Consider the following 17,324-nt stretch of genomic DNA (forward strand, 5'->3'; position numbering starts at 1 on the left):
AATTAGGCTATTTTTAAGAGATGATTAATTTATTAAATAATATTTTAGTATGTAGATACCACGATTATAAAGTTCTTTATAATTTTTTAGTTCTTTAGTATTTAGTATTTTAATTTTTAGTAATATTATGTAAAATAATTGGTCATATAATGAAAAATATTTAAATTGTATAAATTTTTTTTAAACCTTAAAATTATTAAATTGTATAAAACACAGGATTTAAAAAAAAAGTATCCACAAGATTGATGATTTTCGCCAAAGAACAATATTCTCAAATCTCAATTACATTTATCCGTCAGATGGCGCGAAGGTTGTTACTTCGACAACTATAATATTATGTACTCATGGTGGCATGTGCGTCTGATGGTGGAGCTGAGTCTTCCACACGCACCGGCGGTGTTCGTCTGTCACGGTCGATTGTGTCTCTGTGTCATTGTACATACACGATTTAAATACGAGGTATTTTAATATCGCTGATCGAGTGCTTTAATTTCAAATATATATATATTTTTTTTAATAGTACCATTGAAGTGCAATATATTTTAAAAACAAATTGTGCAATGTGCTAGTTATGAAACGAATGCCAAGACTCGAGCTAACTACTTCATAAATGTAAGTAATGCCTTTATTTATAATTTAATTTTGTTTATTATAATCGATTGGCAAGCTAAACGCTTAAAGGCGCTATTAGAATAATTATTATTTGACCATGAACGCAAACCTTGTTTTCTAAATAATCTCATAAACAAATAAAATATCTTCAATAGTATAACTAGGTAATAGGTATTATGGTCTAACGAAGCACCAGGACACTAAGCTAAAGATTACGAGCGAACCAATAAATATACAGTCTATTTAAAGGTTTTATAACCCAGTAACATAATAATACTTGACATTAAACTCAAATTTATTTGCAATTTTAATACAACTGCTTTTTTATATCCGCTCTTGTTTATCGTTATATCAACCAAATGCATAATATTATGTATAGGTATTGTGGGTCCAGTAAACCCGTTGATTAATACTAAAACTACTAACTGTAATAGCACCTACATAACCTAATTATTTATAAGTTTATAACTAGTGTCAGTGTACGTTTTTTATTTTTACTGTAGACTTAATTATTTGTTATACACATTGAAATCTATGTACACGTGCACTAGTTTGCACCAGTGCGCAACATTGGCGCTTAATGTTGTTACACTTTCGAATTACTGCACGTATGTCAAACAAGAAGTTATTTAAATTTAATTACATAAAAAAATTAAATTTCAATCAGATACCCATTTTTGATAAAAAAAAAAATCAAACTTAATTGTATTTGTCAATGGAATTGCGTAACACGCACGACCCCGTCAAAATACATTATTTATGTGTGACGTTGTGTTATTTGAGTACCTATCTAACTATATATAATCGTTTAGAGTAGCAAAAATAAAATAAAAATACTTACCTCTCTACGACAAAGAAGCACTTACTACTGGACAACTAAATGTTTACATACAAAATTTAAAGAAAAAAATAAAAGACAAACGGTGATTTGGCTCTTTTTTTTTTGTAAACCTATTTTGTACTTGTCAGTTGATCGATGATCAAATTTTTTTCGTTGATGTCTGTGGGCGAAACAATTCTCGGCGGCATCCTTTGTATTGCACGTATGCATTCCAAAACAATTAATGAATTCTAAATAATTGCGTTCATTCATTTCGAGAAACGGTTTGAATCTTTCACCGCGAGAACAAAAAATTGGTTTGATCAACTAAAAAAGGATCAATGTCAAAGGTGGTGACGTATAATATACTCGTTAACTATAATATAAATGCCAATAATAATAACAACAACCGAGATATTAACAATCTTGTCAATAGTACGTGCTATAATATTATAATAATATAACTACAATATCGCAGTGATCATGATGTTTATAGATAAACGCATGGCGTTAACGCCAAGAAGGGAGATAGATAATAAAGCAAAAAAAATAAAATATAGAGACAAACATTGAGATAAAATATTGGTGAACGACGATAGTAGTTACAATGTATGTATACCCACTGAATAAAAATGTACATCCGATTTGAAGAATGCGGATTGACGCTTCCGGTCCACGTTGCGTCATACAATATACGGACGCGTGTCCTGGCCAATTTGATATCATAACATTATTATTATTATTATTATTATTATTACTATGATTATCGCGTTTGGAGATTTTTTTCCCCCGACAAGAGTGTATTACTGGAGCCGCAACGTTATCGCGGTACAGTAACAACATCTCTGAACCGCCGAGGTGGCTGGCTGCTGCGTGGTACCACTCGACGAACATATCGAATGTCTCCTGGATCGCGTATGTTCACGTACCGTGTGTGTGTGTGTGTGTGTGTCTGTGTGTGTGTGTGTGTACACCTTTTAACAGGTGGACAGGTGGGCCCATAACGCGATGACCCGGTCCGGTGGAATTCGAATGTAGCAGGTTGGAAAATAAACCAAGATTTTATTCCAAACGCGCCACGCCCCCCTGAAGGGAAAAATATATGTATGTATATATATATAATAATAAAATAAAGAAAAAACCGCAAAACGACTTATACGGCCACGGCGGCGTTGTCGTCAACCTACGTACTATATATATATATAATAAATATGTTTAAACATATATATATAGGTGCCTATACTATACGATTATAACTCGGTGGTTATCGGATCTTTGTTTCCCGTCACATTGTACCGCAATGCAGCATCGGAGGGTGCAGTATAATGCAGTACGAGACAGGGGCTTTTAAAGAAAAGTGAAAACGGTTATTATATTATGAAAACTTTTTAACATCAGCAGTAAAAACAACTAAAAATGCTTTTAAAAAAATGCTATATAATAATATCCACTAAAATACTGCCCATATTATGTTACATATTTAGGTATAGGTATATAGTCTACATTAGTTTAATGTAGTACAATGTATCTCATAATACATCACACCTAAGCTAAGAAATAAAGCTTTTCGTAAAGATATTGAATATTAATATTTTGAGTGTCTTTAGTTGGGAATTTACATAATAATATGTAACTTGAGATATAACGTTTTAGGATAGTATCATACACCACTTTACACTTCATATAATAAGTAATTTATAATCATTGATTTTTTTAATACATATATGATGTATAAAATATTCCATTACTAGGACTCGAATTTCAATGCACAGAGCATTTCTATCATGTTTTATTTTTGGTCGTTCTAGAACAATGAAATTCCAAATACATTCATTGGTTTACTTAACAAATACTTCAAAAATTACAATTATATCTTGCTTTTTTAGAGTTTTCTAGTCATTTTAAGAACATATTTATTCATTTTTCGAGTTATTAGTATAAAGTTGGGTTTTGAAGAAATTTTGTTAGGTTTAATGTGAATATGCAACACTCATAATCGAGCAGCTATAAAATAGTTGAACGTAGAATTTAATAAAATCTATTTATTTTTTTTTTGTATATTTTGAAGGAACAATAAGGCCCCAAGATTATGTTGTTCACATATAATATAATTAATCACATCTTAATAATTTCCTAGATTGAAGTATTATGGTGAACTTTAGTTTTTTTGGCAATAAGAAAGCAATACATGGTACTTTAAACTAAGAAACAGGACACTCCGTGAGTGGGCGAGCCCTGAAGTACCCACGTACTCTGCACTCGGCAGGGACGGATCCAGGGGGGGCCTAGGGGCCCAGGCCCCCCAAAAATATTATTTTCCAAATTTTTTTAATAACTCTACAGATCCTGATATTACTATAATTCAAGTTACATGTATGTCTGATAATATAATATACTATTATACGTTTCATTCTGGTGCACTACTTATATAGTATACTATCTTAGTTTATGGTGGACAGTGATTCCAATATTGTAATTTTACTTTGACAAAAAATTGCACCCCTCCCCCCCCCCAGATCTCTGCTTTGAATCCGTGCCTAACATTCGGTGCCAATGATTCGTTATCTTATTATTAAAAAGTATCTATTTAGTATTTATCGCAAGAGGTTTAAACAATTTTTTCAACCGTCGTAACAGCCAGTAAGTCCGAGTAATATGTGTATAAAAAATAAAAAAAGACGAAAGGTATTAACCACAACTGCAGAGATTTAATAATAAAAAAAAAAGAAAAAGAAAAGGGAATGTGAAAAATCCCCGTTTTTTCAAAAGTCAAATTCGTTATTTGTTTGTAGACGACTGCACATCGCCACTTATGAGGGCGGTATTACTTTACATTATCACGGGGCAGCTAGGTACCTATCTGCATAATAATAATAGTAATAATAATAATATGTAAGCCACGAATCACGATCGGCACTGACGGCTGTTATGTGCCTGTAATATACATGCTGTATATACCTGTGTATATAATATATAATATCGTATTAAGCGTTTGCGGCGAGGTATAATCGCGTCGATAACCGCATCGCGGTGGAGCAACTACCAGACTGTACATAATATATCTACTCAATAATGCGTACCTATATAACACAATATATAATACGGTGTGCACGTCGACGGATACGGTCGGTCAAAGATCGATCTCCTTGCGTACCTATATATACACCCCGCGCGCTATAGATCACACGTCGCCCGGTGCAAACACTACCTAGGTATATAATAATACCGCTGGTAACGACCGCGTCGTCGTCATTAGCCCGACCGACGACGACGACGACTGCACGACCGGCCTGCGACGGCGGCCGCCGACAACGAAAACGACCGATTTCCATTATTATTATATTATGCGTCTTACACGCACTATACACAGTGACCTACCCCTAGGTGGTGTCGAGCGTGATGTACGCGCGTATGTGTCCCTCCCACAACTGCAACGATGCGTCTCGACCGCGAGAACGTACCTAATACACGCCGACCCTGTAACACGACAATAAAATCTAATTTATATACGTACCTAAATAATATTATCTATCGTCGAGCGAGACGACTACAACGGCCGAGACGGTTTTTTCCCCGCGTTTATCTCACGGTCCACCGACTCCTTTTTCCTCTTCTTCTTCTTCTCGTTGCTCGTGTCGTCACCGCGTTTCGTGTACCGGTATAACAACACGTTTGTCGCTTTCTGTGATCGGTCGACGGGTGCGTAAAAAATAAGTCGCTTCCGGATTAGTCGGAAACACGGCTACGGCCTACAACGACATTATACGCTGCAGGATGACCGCGTAAAAAATACAGCCGTTTTCATTTAACCGGCACCTAAAATAATAACGTTATATATTATTGTACACATGACAGGGACAAAAAAAAATTCATTCACCGAATTGATCGTCCCCTGCGCATTACATCAATTGTCCATTTGTAAGTACTATGTAGATGAGGACAGTGGCGGACAGCATGAGGTGTAACCGTGTGAGCACGTTTCGTATTTCCGCGAAACTCTCGCGATTGTATGTGGAACTCTGGTGTGTGTGTGTGTGGCAGAATTACAACTAAAAAAATGACGTTAGTCTCGGCGTATGTATTTAAACGGAACGCATTGCTGTCATTATTATATGCTGCAACCGTAATCGATCGATCGAATACCTATCTAATATATAAACACTAAAACACGTAACGAGTTTCCTGTATAGGTAATATACCAAATTATCGAAGACGTGTACCTTCTTAGTTCTGAGTTTCTGATATCATATATACATGAACATAATAATAATAATAATATATAGCTAGGTACAGAATATTAGTATACATCGTTGTGCCGTGACCACTAATGATCGGACACGGGACAATGGACGACGTCGATTCTCAAGGAACGTACCCGTACACGAACGTTTTTACTGCCACCAGGAGCAGACGCAGCATCAGACATGTATAATATTATACCGAATGGCGAAAGCTACGAATCGAACACAAAAATACAATTTAATAATATTATATTATTTTCATTCCCGAGCACCGCGCGACAATCCGTTTTTTGTCAACGTAAACGATTTTTACGGTATACGCACTATACATGAGATACCCATACTGGAGTCGCAGCTATTAAATCCAAAATTAATACGAATTCAAATCGACGCCCCCGCTGATAAAGATCTATAATCTATTCACCTATCGCAGCAGCTAACACACGTCCCACGATCATTTTCGTTCAAACTCGTCCAAGCCATTACATTTCCAGCCTAACCATGTATCCATATATGCGTTGAACACGGACGGTGTATTTATTTTTATTCCATATACAGGTAGCCACCCACTGACGATAATTAATCATGATGCAATTGCACGACGAAGAGCGTCTTTTGACGACCCTCGCAAAGGTTTTTCGAAAACAAGCGGCGAGGAATATCAGTATGTGGTATTGATGATCTTGATTCCAACGTTGATATATTATACTATTATATAGTGAATTCAAACCTAGGCATTTATGTTTAAATTGTTGATAATAAATTTGAGATATTACATTCATAAATCTTCTTATAAAATAATTGTCAATTACACTATATTATGTATACTTAAGTTAAATTCATAAGCAGAGCAATCCAGCAACTCTTATATTGTTCATTCTATTGCCCTCTTGGACGTCAATATATATTATAATAGCATACTGATACTATATAATATACCTAAATATATTAGTGTACATAATAAAGACACACGGGCATATCGACGTAAAATTTCGATTTCTGCATACGCACTGCAGCATGCGGCTCTTATAAGGTGTGTGCAACACTACAACGTTGTTGGCCGTAACGGAATGCGCGTTGGCCGTTCGCGGTCGTCAATATTATAATATTTCCAGCAACGTAATAATATGTGCAGTGCACACAACACTGACGCTCGAGGAGCTCGTGAAAAAAGCGAGAGATAGCACACGCGAATCAGTCAATCTCATACAAATAATATAACATACCTATAATATAGGGTGATTCACTGACCACGCTTACCCCTATTTTTTATTGAACAATGAATTTATTCAAACTCTTGAAGGGTTTGTTCTATGGTGTTACAGACTTCTGTTTTTCAAAATAAGAATCCCCCCCCCCCGCTTTTTTACCGTGAATTGTAAAGTTCAATAACTCAAAAACCACTAGCTCGAGTTTAAATTTTGACACATTGTCATTTTCAGAAAAATTATCCACGAAATATGAACAGTTTACAGTATAAAATATAAAAGGGTTAGGGGGGAGGTGAGTTGTTATTTGAAAAATAGAACTTTGTATCTCCACCAGACACACCTAAAGTAGCACAAGACATCTCAAGAATTTGATATTATGGAACCTACTTAAGAGGACGTTACACGGACATTTGTTGTCCCCGTCTTACAAGTGCGTGACATGCCAAATGTAAATTTGAGCGTATGTTCAGCAAATCACCTTTAGGTTTGTTAGTTTAAATATTAGAATGGATAGATCTATTATTAAACTTGATGCTAAGAATATTATTCGTGTTTGTATGAGGGTTTTTAACGATAGTTCAATTTTTTAGCAAGTTTTGAGTATATAATACTACGTCAATACAAAATGCTCATAATTCACTTAAAAACCGAATTATAGCACAAAACTAACATAAGAACGCAGATAATGTTCTTACCATCAAGTTTCGTAATAGATCGATTCACTCTAACTTTTAAACTAACAAAGCAAAACGTGATCTGATGACCGTACATGTGCGGTGTGTTACACACTTGTAAGAAGGAGACAACAAATAGGTACCTGTGTAGCGTAGTTTTAAGTATATTTAAGAATTCCGAAAATCAAATTTTGAATAATGGCATCATCTCGAAGAAGCAAAAGAGGGTGTACATTCCTGTTGAATCACCCTGTATACACAATTTTACGATTATTATATTGCTATAAAGGTGCGTACATCATCGCAATACGGTTTGTTGAAAAAACACTTTGTCAGAAACCTGCATGAGTCGACGTTTCTATAATACAAGCGGTCGTGGATCTGCGGGTTATTTTTTTTTCACCTTTCGCCCGCCCGATGCCAGCGTGTTTTATATGAAAAACAAATTCGATTTCCGTGTGTCTTGCAGTGCGCGAGATATGTACCTGCCTATGCCTACACCGCGCCGCACCGCACCAAACGTTATTACACTTCGCGGTTTAACGCACTACCCGAATCGAAGATAAATCTTCTGGCTCATATATTCCGGCAATGTGTATACAACATAATAATATAATATTATTATATATTATACTACGCACGTTAACCCGCTCGCCGCCCGTCGGCTCGTGTGTACTCTCGATCGCGGAGAAACACGTCTCGGAGAGCATCTCCCCCCGGGGCCGGAATATAGGTAGGTATATACGCTCCACCTTTCGGGACTACCGTCTACCGGGCGTAACTTCAGGTAGCCACATAATTCAGCCACCGAAAGCAATTATTATTATTATTATTATTATTATTATTATTACAGGCGGCAGCCGGCCAGGGATTATTTAATATACGGCGGCCAACAATTATTAATACGCCGGCTAATTAAACAGAAATACTTCACATACGTAGGTATACGCACGAGTATTATAATAGTAGTATAGGTACCTATAATATATTATAGTGATATTGAAATAGAACAGATCGAAAACGGGTTTTATTCAGCCGATGTTTTATTTTTCTTCTCTTCCTCCTCCCCCGACGTTACATTATATTAACGGTATTAACCGCATTATTTTATTCGTAACCGCGTTAACGTCTTGTCACTGGCGGTTACCATGTACAGGTATTTCGTCGTGTTAAAATATCATTTCGGTTTTTCGACGGTGTCGATGTTTTTTAATATTATTATTTCTATCTTTCTATTCTCTCGCTGCGGCTGCGTCTTGCAGTCGTCGTCGCCGTACGCGCAGTACAACCCAATACGTGAGATAACGCGTGTATGGAATAATAATCGGCCGTAATAAAAGTGTCCCATTCGCCGCCGTATACATTATATCCAATATTATTATGTACATGTATATACATTTGAGAAAACTTTCACCGGTGGTCATTTGAAAAAGAAGAAAAAACATTCACCTCGCGTGCTCGTGTTGCTTTCTATTGTCGAACGTCGCCGCGGTGTCCACTGGTTCGCACGTTCGATCGTTATTGGCTTTTTAGAAGTTTTCACCGAACTACGCCGCCGCGCCGTACCAACACACGTCACACATTATATATTATAATATTGCATTATCGGTAATTGCGTTCATTCGTACGGTGGTCGTTCGCAGGGGACGGTCGACTGCAGCCGCGGAGAGAAGCATTTGTGTTTTATACATTTGTACCTGGAAAGTGGTATACCACACGCTGTGAAGCGTACAATATATATATACATATATATATAATATATATATTAGAATTTATATATTTATTTATGTGCATATAACTGCAATATGACAGAACCACTGAACCGCAGTAATATCGCATTTCCTTCTTTTTGTGTGGCGTTCGGGTTTAGACGAAAGAAAATAATAATATTATATTAATATATACTATCGCGTCACACGTCGTGTTCTCGCGTAATATCTCTTATTGTTTTTACCTTCAACCCCGGAAGCTGTTTTTTATGCCATATTATATACCCTCTAATAATATTTTTATGTATTTCTATTATATGTTCTTACAATGGGCATTTCTTTTGGTCGGAGAAAAATGCAATCAACGAGTAAATCTTATTGTTAGATTATTAATATATATATATTATATATGTCATCTGAAAAATTTATATTACAACAAAACATTTCTTAAAATAAACATTATTTATTTATACGTTTTAAAATTCTTTAAGCACAATAATATTAAAAACAGTTTTTTTTCGAACTCTTAAATATTTAAAATGTTAACAATTTTACTTTTTTTTAATGTAATCCTTATAACATAGTCTTAAAATATTTAAAAATTAATAATGAATGATTTATATAAGCTATGAACGAACATCAAGTGTCACCAGACTTAAATTGTCGAAGAAATATATTTATATTCATCTTAACACTATACTTAGGTAACAATATATATGGTTATTACTTTATTCTAGTATTAAACTTACACGATAAATTATAATATTTGTAAACCTACTTCAATAAATTCGTACTGATTACTCAGAGAAGGAAGAGCACATCATTTATTTTTAATGTGAGACTTATCAGAAAGATAATATGTCTAATTGTTGTTTACTACCTCATTACTGTTCATAAGATATAAGAAGATATTTAGATGTTTTTAGTTCGAACATAATGGTTCTTCAGATCTAAAACCGACAGATGCCATAGTTTGAAGTTGTATTCATCACTTATTATTAATTATTTCTGTGTAAGTACATTACATATATTATTATCAAAACAAATATTAATTGTGTAGTCGTGTAGATACAATTATTATATTGTTGATAGTTTATAAGGGAACATTTCAAGATTGTAATTGTGAGAGCCGTAGACAGAAATTTAAAATGTGAGGGCGGGCTATCATAATAATTCCATATTATATAATAAATACATAACTTTTCATGTTGTAAGGGGGTTTTGAATCCTCTACCTACTCCTCCGTGTCTACGGCCCTGGTAATAACATATATATTATATATTACAACTATAATTTGCTTATCTATATTATTAGTAGCTTTAAAATTAAAGTAAATACACAAAATTAACTTTCACCGCGCAAAGATGTGCTGACCCTCTGTTTATCGAAATGCAGTTGATTATAGAATTTTACACTGGAAGAGCTTTTATATCACCGCCGAGATAAAATCACACCATATAATTATTTTATTACGATTATAAACATAATTTTCCATAGTTTATTGCATCGTCATTATACCATCATCTGTTTTTTATTGACACGCCGTGAGTCAGCCATTGATCATCTGCTAAACGCCTATAAACGTTTCGAGTAATCGAGTAGATACCTATTACGTATTTAATATAATTTATTTTATAGATGCCTATATTATAATAATCACGGCGAAACTTCCACTTTTGAATAGCGTAATAAACGGGAAAATGAAACTCACATAGCCTGCGAGCTACTATTCGGAAAACCTATACATATAATATATATAATAGTTAAAGAATGTTTAACGATTTTGAACAAGACTCTTATAGTCAACGCAATCACGGTGAAACTTCCACTTTTGCATAGCGCAATAAACCTGAAAATGAAACTCATAGCCTGTAGTGGGATTTCTCGGAAAACTTTTATAGTTAAAAAATGTTTTATGGTTTTGAACAAGACCCTTGTCAACGCACCTGCAGTTGCTGTACCAGGAGATACGGATGAACCATTAATGGTTTTTCCGATTTTCCAATTACGTCTTTGAGCGCTGCAATGTAACCTACCTATGCCTACCTAAACATAGGGTATAGGTATCCTTAATATTTGTAAATGTTGTACCTATACTGCAACAATAACGTCACATGGCCACTGTTTGCCCGTAATTCCAGAGCAGATTCCACAGGCACAACATACATGTTTATATAAAATATATTATATGTATAAATGATACGTATAAAAAATTCCCGACTGGCTCATCAGCGTCTACACGCATAGTGTAATTTGTATTCTGTGTAACTAACACGCATTGTTTAACGAGCTGCATGTTATCATCGGAATACTAGCTTGTGTGTTTTATGAGCCAACAAACCGGTGCGGCGTGTTATTATTGGTGCGGTGCACGTTTTTATTTTCGTTTGTTGTCGTTTCCACTGCCTGCAGGGGGATAGCAGGATGGGATGTCCTGCAATTATTATACACGGACACCAGACGGTGGTTTTGAGAATAAAACGATTTCCCCGGACCGATTAATAAATACGCAATCACTGATCGTGTCAAAAAGAGTGCAAATGATGTGCACACCGCAAAATCCGAATCCGCGTGCAAACGAAGCGTCCTCGCGTATGTGATGTTTGGTTAGATGTAGTATACATGTATATCATACAATATACACCGTACAGCGTACACACAACAAACACATACTAACAGACACACAAGCACGCCTGCCCGCTCTGTGTCGAGTGGTCGGGGGGTACCCCAGAAGGCAAAAGCGAAACAACCGGTCCGGCAGAGACCACCCAACGGAGCCCAAGGTCGATGATAATTATGGGCCGCTATTTAGGTGCAGTATATATATATATATGTATATATAAGTAAGGTATATAAAAAGAAAAACAAAGAGGGAAAGAAATATTCCGTGTGTACCTTATATATTTATAATAAGGAGGTAAAACAATAACACTGGTGGCCTGATGAGATGCTGTGCTGCAGTATGCACACCATACCTAAGGTGTGTGTCCCGCGCGCGCGTGTGTGTATATACTATAAATATATACATATTTGAATATATAAAGATATATATTTTATAAATACGCGCGTTCTGGTGTGTGTGTGTGTGTGTGTGCGTGTGTGTGTGTGTGTGTGTGTGTGCATTGGATGCATGTACGGTAGCCGGTATAATGTTAATCACAAGGTAAACACAACACACACACACACACACTGGAATCAAAAGCGGTTTTTAATATCATACAATATGTATATAATATAATAATAACATATATATATATTTTTTTTTTGAATGGAAGTCTGACTTCGACTATTATTATGGGACACAAACCAGGTTAGAATCGATTTGATGGAAAATATTATTACAATCCGTAGCACGAGCTATAAGAACCATTATATTGCATGTAATTTTCATCACTATGTCTGAAACAATTTGTACCGTATAATAATATCGTTGTTGTTATTTCCCTCAGTAAACGCCGCGCCATTTAATAATATTCGTTAAACTATATTATACTTGTGCGCATACATCCGACGAGACTCATAGGATCATTAAAAACTTTTTTTAAAAGAATTTTGTGAATTAAAAAATTCCCTTGCAAATTTTTTTTTATACTGATGGTTCTTTGATATTACACTTGAGACGTGGTACACCGTACACGTTATTTAAACACTGGTTTTTTGTCACCAACGATCCACTCGGGCACGTGTATACTGTATACTGCATACTGTACATATATAGCGTTGTGTATGCACATATCTTTTGATATTTACTTGAGGAGGGAAATAATTTATATTGATTGTTGTTTTGATAGGACCCAACATTCATTTTCAAATTTAACCACAAAAAATTGGTTCAGCTGATCACAAATTGACTGTATGATTACTGTGACGTTTGTAATAAGGCGAAATCAACACTTGCAGGCGTGGTGAACTCTAAGTTAATGAATATTGAATACTCTGTGTGGTTAGAAAAACTTTGTAAATATCTATAAAGCTAGGGTCGTGCTAACTTCATTGGCACCATTATTAGACATACACATGTAAATATTTACTAACCTTTAAAAGGTTACAACTTTTACCACCCTAGGATACTTGCTCAAATTGCCACCCCCTTGAAACGGCCCTGCATAAAACCAACCTGATAAAAACATTTCCTTTATTTATTTTAGTACAAAATGTTTTTATATCGTATTTTTTGAAGTGCAATAATCAATATTTTTTTATTAACCACTTGTTTTTATATTGCTTATCTAATGGTTACCTATCTATTTTTCATTGAAGTTTGGTTTTTCATAAATATTTTTCACTTTTCTCATAAAATATATCATACATAATAGGTACAATACGTACACCGGGTGGCAGGTACTTTGGCTACTTACCTATCATATTCAATGCAATAAATTGTGATCAAAAATCAATACTCAAAGTAATACTATAAAAAATAATAATGAACCATTTACCATACTTATTATATATGTGTTATTATAAGACATTAACACTGTTTGTAAATTGTATTGTAAAAAAATAATGTTAATTTTCGATTTCTATTATCATGACTTATAAAAATAATATATTATTATTGTTATACAAATGTGAAATATACAGCATATTGTAAACAATTAATGTAGATGAATAGCAAATAAATAAAACAGTTGTTACTCATTGATATTATTATAATGAAATATTATTTACAATTTACATGTCTCTAAAAAATAAGTCACGTCGTACAGCGTAATAACTTTATCGTACCATTATAAATCAATCACTCCAAAAATACACGTCCAATCCAAAGCTAAAAATAAAAACTATTTTGTTCAATTTTTACCATTCGTTTTACATTCAGAATTTCAGACGCCATCATTACGTAATTAGGTCGTGTACCTACCTACCTACCTGTGTATCCGAATAGATGATACGGCAGTCGTGCTCTAGCTAATGTCCTTAGGATTTTTTTTAAGTGAGATTAAAAACGATACCTATAATATTCTTAGCGAAATACAACCATATAAATTATATGTGATTTTAATGTGTTTAAGCATAAGTCATTACTCGCGTTAGTGGCTATATTACAGGCATACGTACATAATCTTCGAGCGTAGGGTATGTACTAGCCTTGTTAAATATTATCATATTATGACAACAAAATAACACCTATCTTGAATCCGAATACTTACATTGGCAAATGGTATAATAACTCGAAAAAATTTGAATAAAATTTGTTCACCTTTCAAATTGAGTTCATTACATGTATAAATAGTGTATATTTACATTTTACAAGTGCGATTTAGAAAATTTCAAATTAACATTCATAAATCGTAAATTACGTAGTTATACATAGGTACCTACTTATAGAATCTAAAAATGTTCTCGATAATAATAGATTATGTTCATTCAAATACATGCATTAGCATACCACGAACCCGTGTAATTTATGTATAAAATGTGAATATTTGTCATTCAAAAACAATCCCGAGTATGCCAATGTTAATGAAAGTGCTATTCGTGTCTTAATCTATTATGGCGATGTTCGGATACGATGAATATTGAATATCAATAGATATTATATTATGTACCTTATAAGTAATAACTTATAACTTATAAGTAATAACCATCAACGATCGTAAAATCTAACAACAAACGTGTTTCCGATTTGTTGTAATAATTATTACCTATAAATTAATAGAATACAATTTATAGTTAAAAAATAAAGATAGGTACATCAACAAAAACCACCTTATTATATTTCAGTTATTCGAAGCTACACGTCACAAAATACATGATCCAATGTGGCAGTCAAAATTATTTTTCTAAATAAAATAATTCTAGATTAAAAACAGTACATTTCTTTAAACAAGCATATATTTTTATTCTTGAAAATAGAATATAAATAGGTATAAATAGGTGTTACTTTCATTATCAAACAAGAAGAACATAGAGTTAGGTAGGTATATGTTGAAATCATATATAGTGACAATGCGACATTGATTGTAACTAATTATAGTTATAGGTATTTGGTATCTAACTATGTTATAATTACGTATGCCATGTACGGTATATATATAGAATATAAATAACACAACAAGTCCTAAGGAATGTAAGATAAAAAATGTTTACTATTATAGTAATTGTATTTAAAGTTTATTTATAGACGTTCGAAAAAAATTGATCTACATAACTGGAATACGCGTATCAATAATAATACCGGGTGTCAATTATTTTCTTGTTGGTTGTTTCAATCAAATTTAATGTGGTCACAGAGCTTCAACGATTATAATACATAATATAAGATATAGTCATTAAAGTATATAGTTATTATAGTACATATAATGGTAGGTATATATAAGCTATATAATATGCAATATGCCTGGTAACGAATCACCTGGTGTTTAACCAGGAACATAAAGTTTTCTGAGATAATTTCGGTGTTCGGACAGCAGGTATCAGCCTGCGTGTACGGTTCATCGGCCGCGACTTCCTCATTATCTCATCGCGTCTCTTATTTTCTATATGATGTAAGTAAAATAATTGTTCGGTCACAGATTGAATGAAAAAAAAAGTAAGTGTGTAGTTTTTCCCTAAATATTATTAAACGCGCGCTAAGCGTGGGTGGTCGAATGCAACATAACGCCATATCGTGCTTTATGTACCGGTTAAAAGGGTCGTCTTCCTCCTTTGGTTACAACGACCGCAGAAACAATGATATTATTCTCCATAGTGTACGTCCGTTTGACATTCGAGTAGCTCCACTTATTACCATGTTTTTAAAATTTTTTTTATTCGACAATGTACGCATACCCATGTAGGAAGCGTTCTCGAAACGTCGTTAATCGGTTTCCCGTATCGTGTTACCTACTACCGAATAAAAAACTTTCGGTCATATAAAAACGTAAATAAAACGCACGATTGCCGGTCCCGCGTTCGATCGTCATCGTCGCCTTTCGTTTTATTATGATGTGCACTGTATTTCACACAAGACTCAATTTGACCGTGTTTTTTAAAAGATAAAAATGAATTCATATAATTCAAATGCTACTTAGTACTTATGAGTCTAAAATATTAGAATAGTACGTTGCTTATCAAAAAAATCATAATTTTAATAATATGTTTGTGTTATTCTTGTGTGATTGACTTTTTAAGTTTTTTATTGCTCGCTTAACTTCAAATTGCATATGAAAAATAATGACTGATTTCAATCAGGTACAAATTTAAGTTTTCATTATTCATTGCAAAAACTTAAGGTGCAATTACTATGCACGCGTCTAAAGACGCGCGGCCGACGCGGCGCGATTTAATTTTAGCCGCGAAAGTACTACTTTACTTGATTTAAAACAAAATCACAAAAACGAACAAAATTACAGAATTAAAATACAATAATATATAAGTACAATATGCACTTGAATACATATAAGTATATATCACTATGTAGATAGTAAATGGTATAGTGGTAGTAGTGGGTGAGTTGATGGTAAGCTGTAAAATAGTAGTAGTGTAATGGCAGCAGTGTAGTAGCTGAAGTATTGTAGTAATAGTAGAAGCAGTATAAATAGTAGTAGTAAGTGCAATATATAGTAGTGAGTATAGTAGTAATGCTATTACAGTTTACGGTACTGGAAAGGCAAAAAAAAAACCTTGTCGGCGGATCGGTCTAAGTCGACTAGAAAATAGGGTATGTTGTGTCGCAGATGCAGAGTAAAATATCCCGGGGAATCGCGCGCGCGCACAACTCGGTCGCTGTACATAAATCACGCGGCGATCGACGTAATATAAAAAAAAATAATAATAATATGTTTCGCTCGTATTGTTGACCTTTTAATTGGACGGCCGCGCGTCAACAGCCTGCCGTCTGGACATCATCATAACGTACGCACGTATCTCGATAGGTACATGTATATTATACGAAAGCGATCTCCGCCGTCGTCGAGAGAGACTGTGCAGCCACCGTCGGGATTTCATGCGACCGTATAGCGGCGGAACCTGTAATGAACTGTCCCGCCGCCGATGTACACATTTCCATAAACTTTATAATATCGGTTCTTTCGTAATGCGTGTCGTGTACTTCTCTCTCTCTCTCTCTCTCT

General features: G+C 34.4%; 1 protein-coding gene across 1 annotated transcript in view; it reads left to right on the forward strand.

The window, feature by feature from the left end:
• Positions 1-364: 364 nt before the first annotated feature.
• The window catches only part of LOC111040058, a 51,223-nt gene continuing 34,263 nt past the window's right edge, over positions 365-17,324 (forward strand). Inside the window, exon 1 of the mRNA XM_022323776.1 lies at positions 365-612. Coding sequence (XP_022179468.1) covers positions 611-612 — 2 coding nt within the window. The 5' untranslated portion in view covers positions 365-610. The remainder of the gene's footprint in view (positions 613-17,324) is intronic.

The sequence above is a fragment of the Myzus persicae genome, unplaced genomic scaffold (assembly GCF_001856785.1).
Source record: "Myzus persicae strain clone G006 unplaced genomic scaffold, MPER_G0061.0, whole genome shotgun sequence".
Lineage (NCBI taxonomy): Eukaryota > Metazoa > Arthropoda > Insecta > Hemiptera > Aphididae > Myzus > Myzus persicae.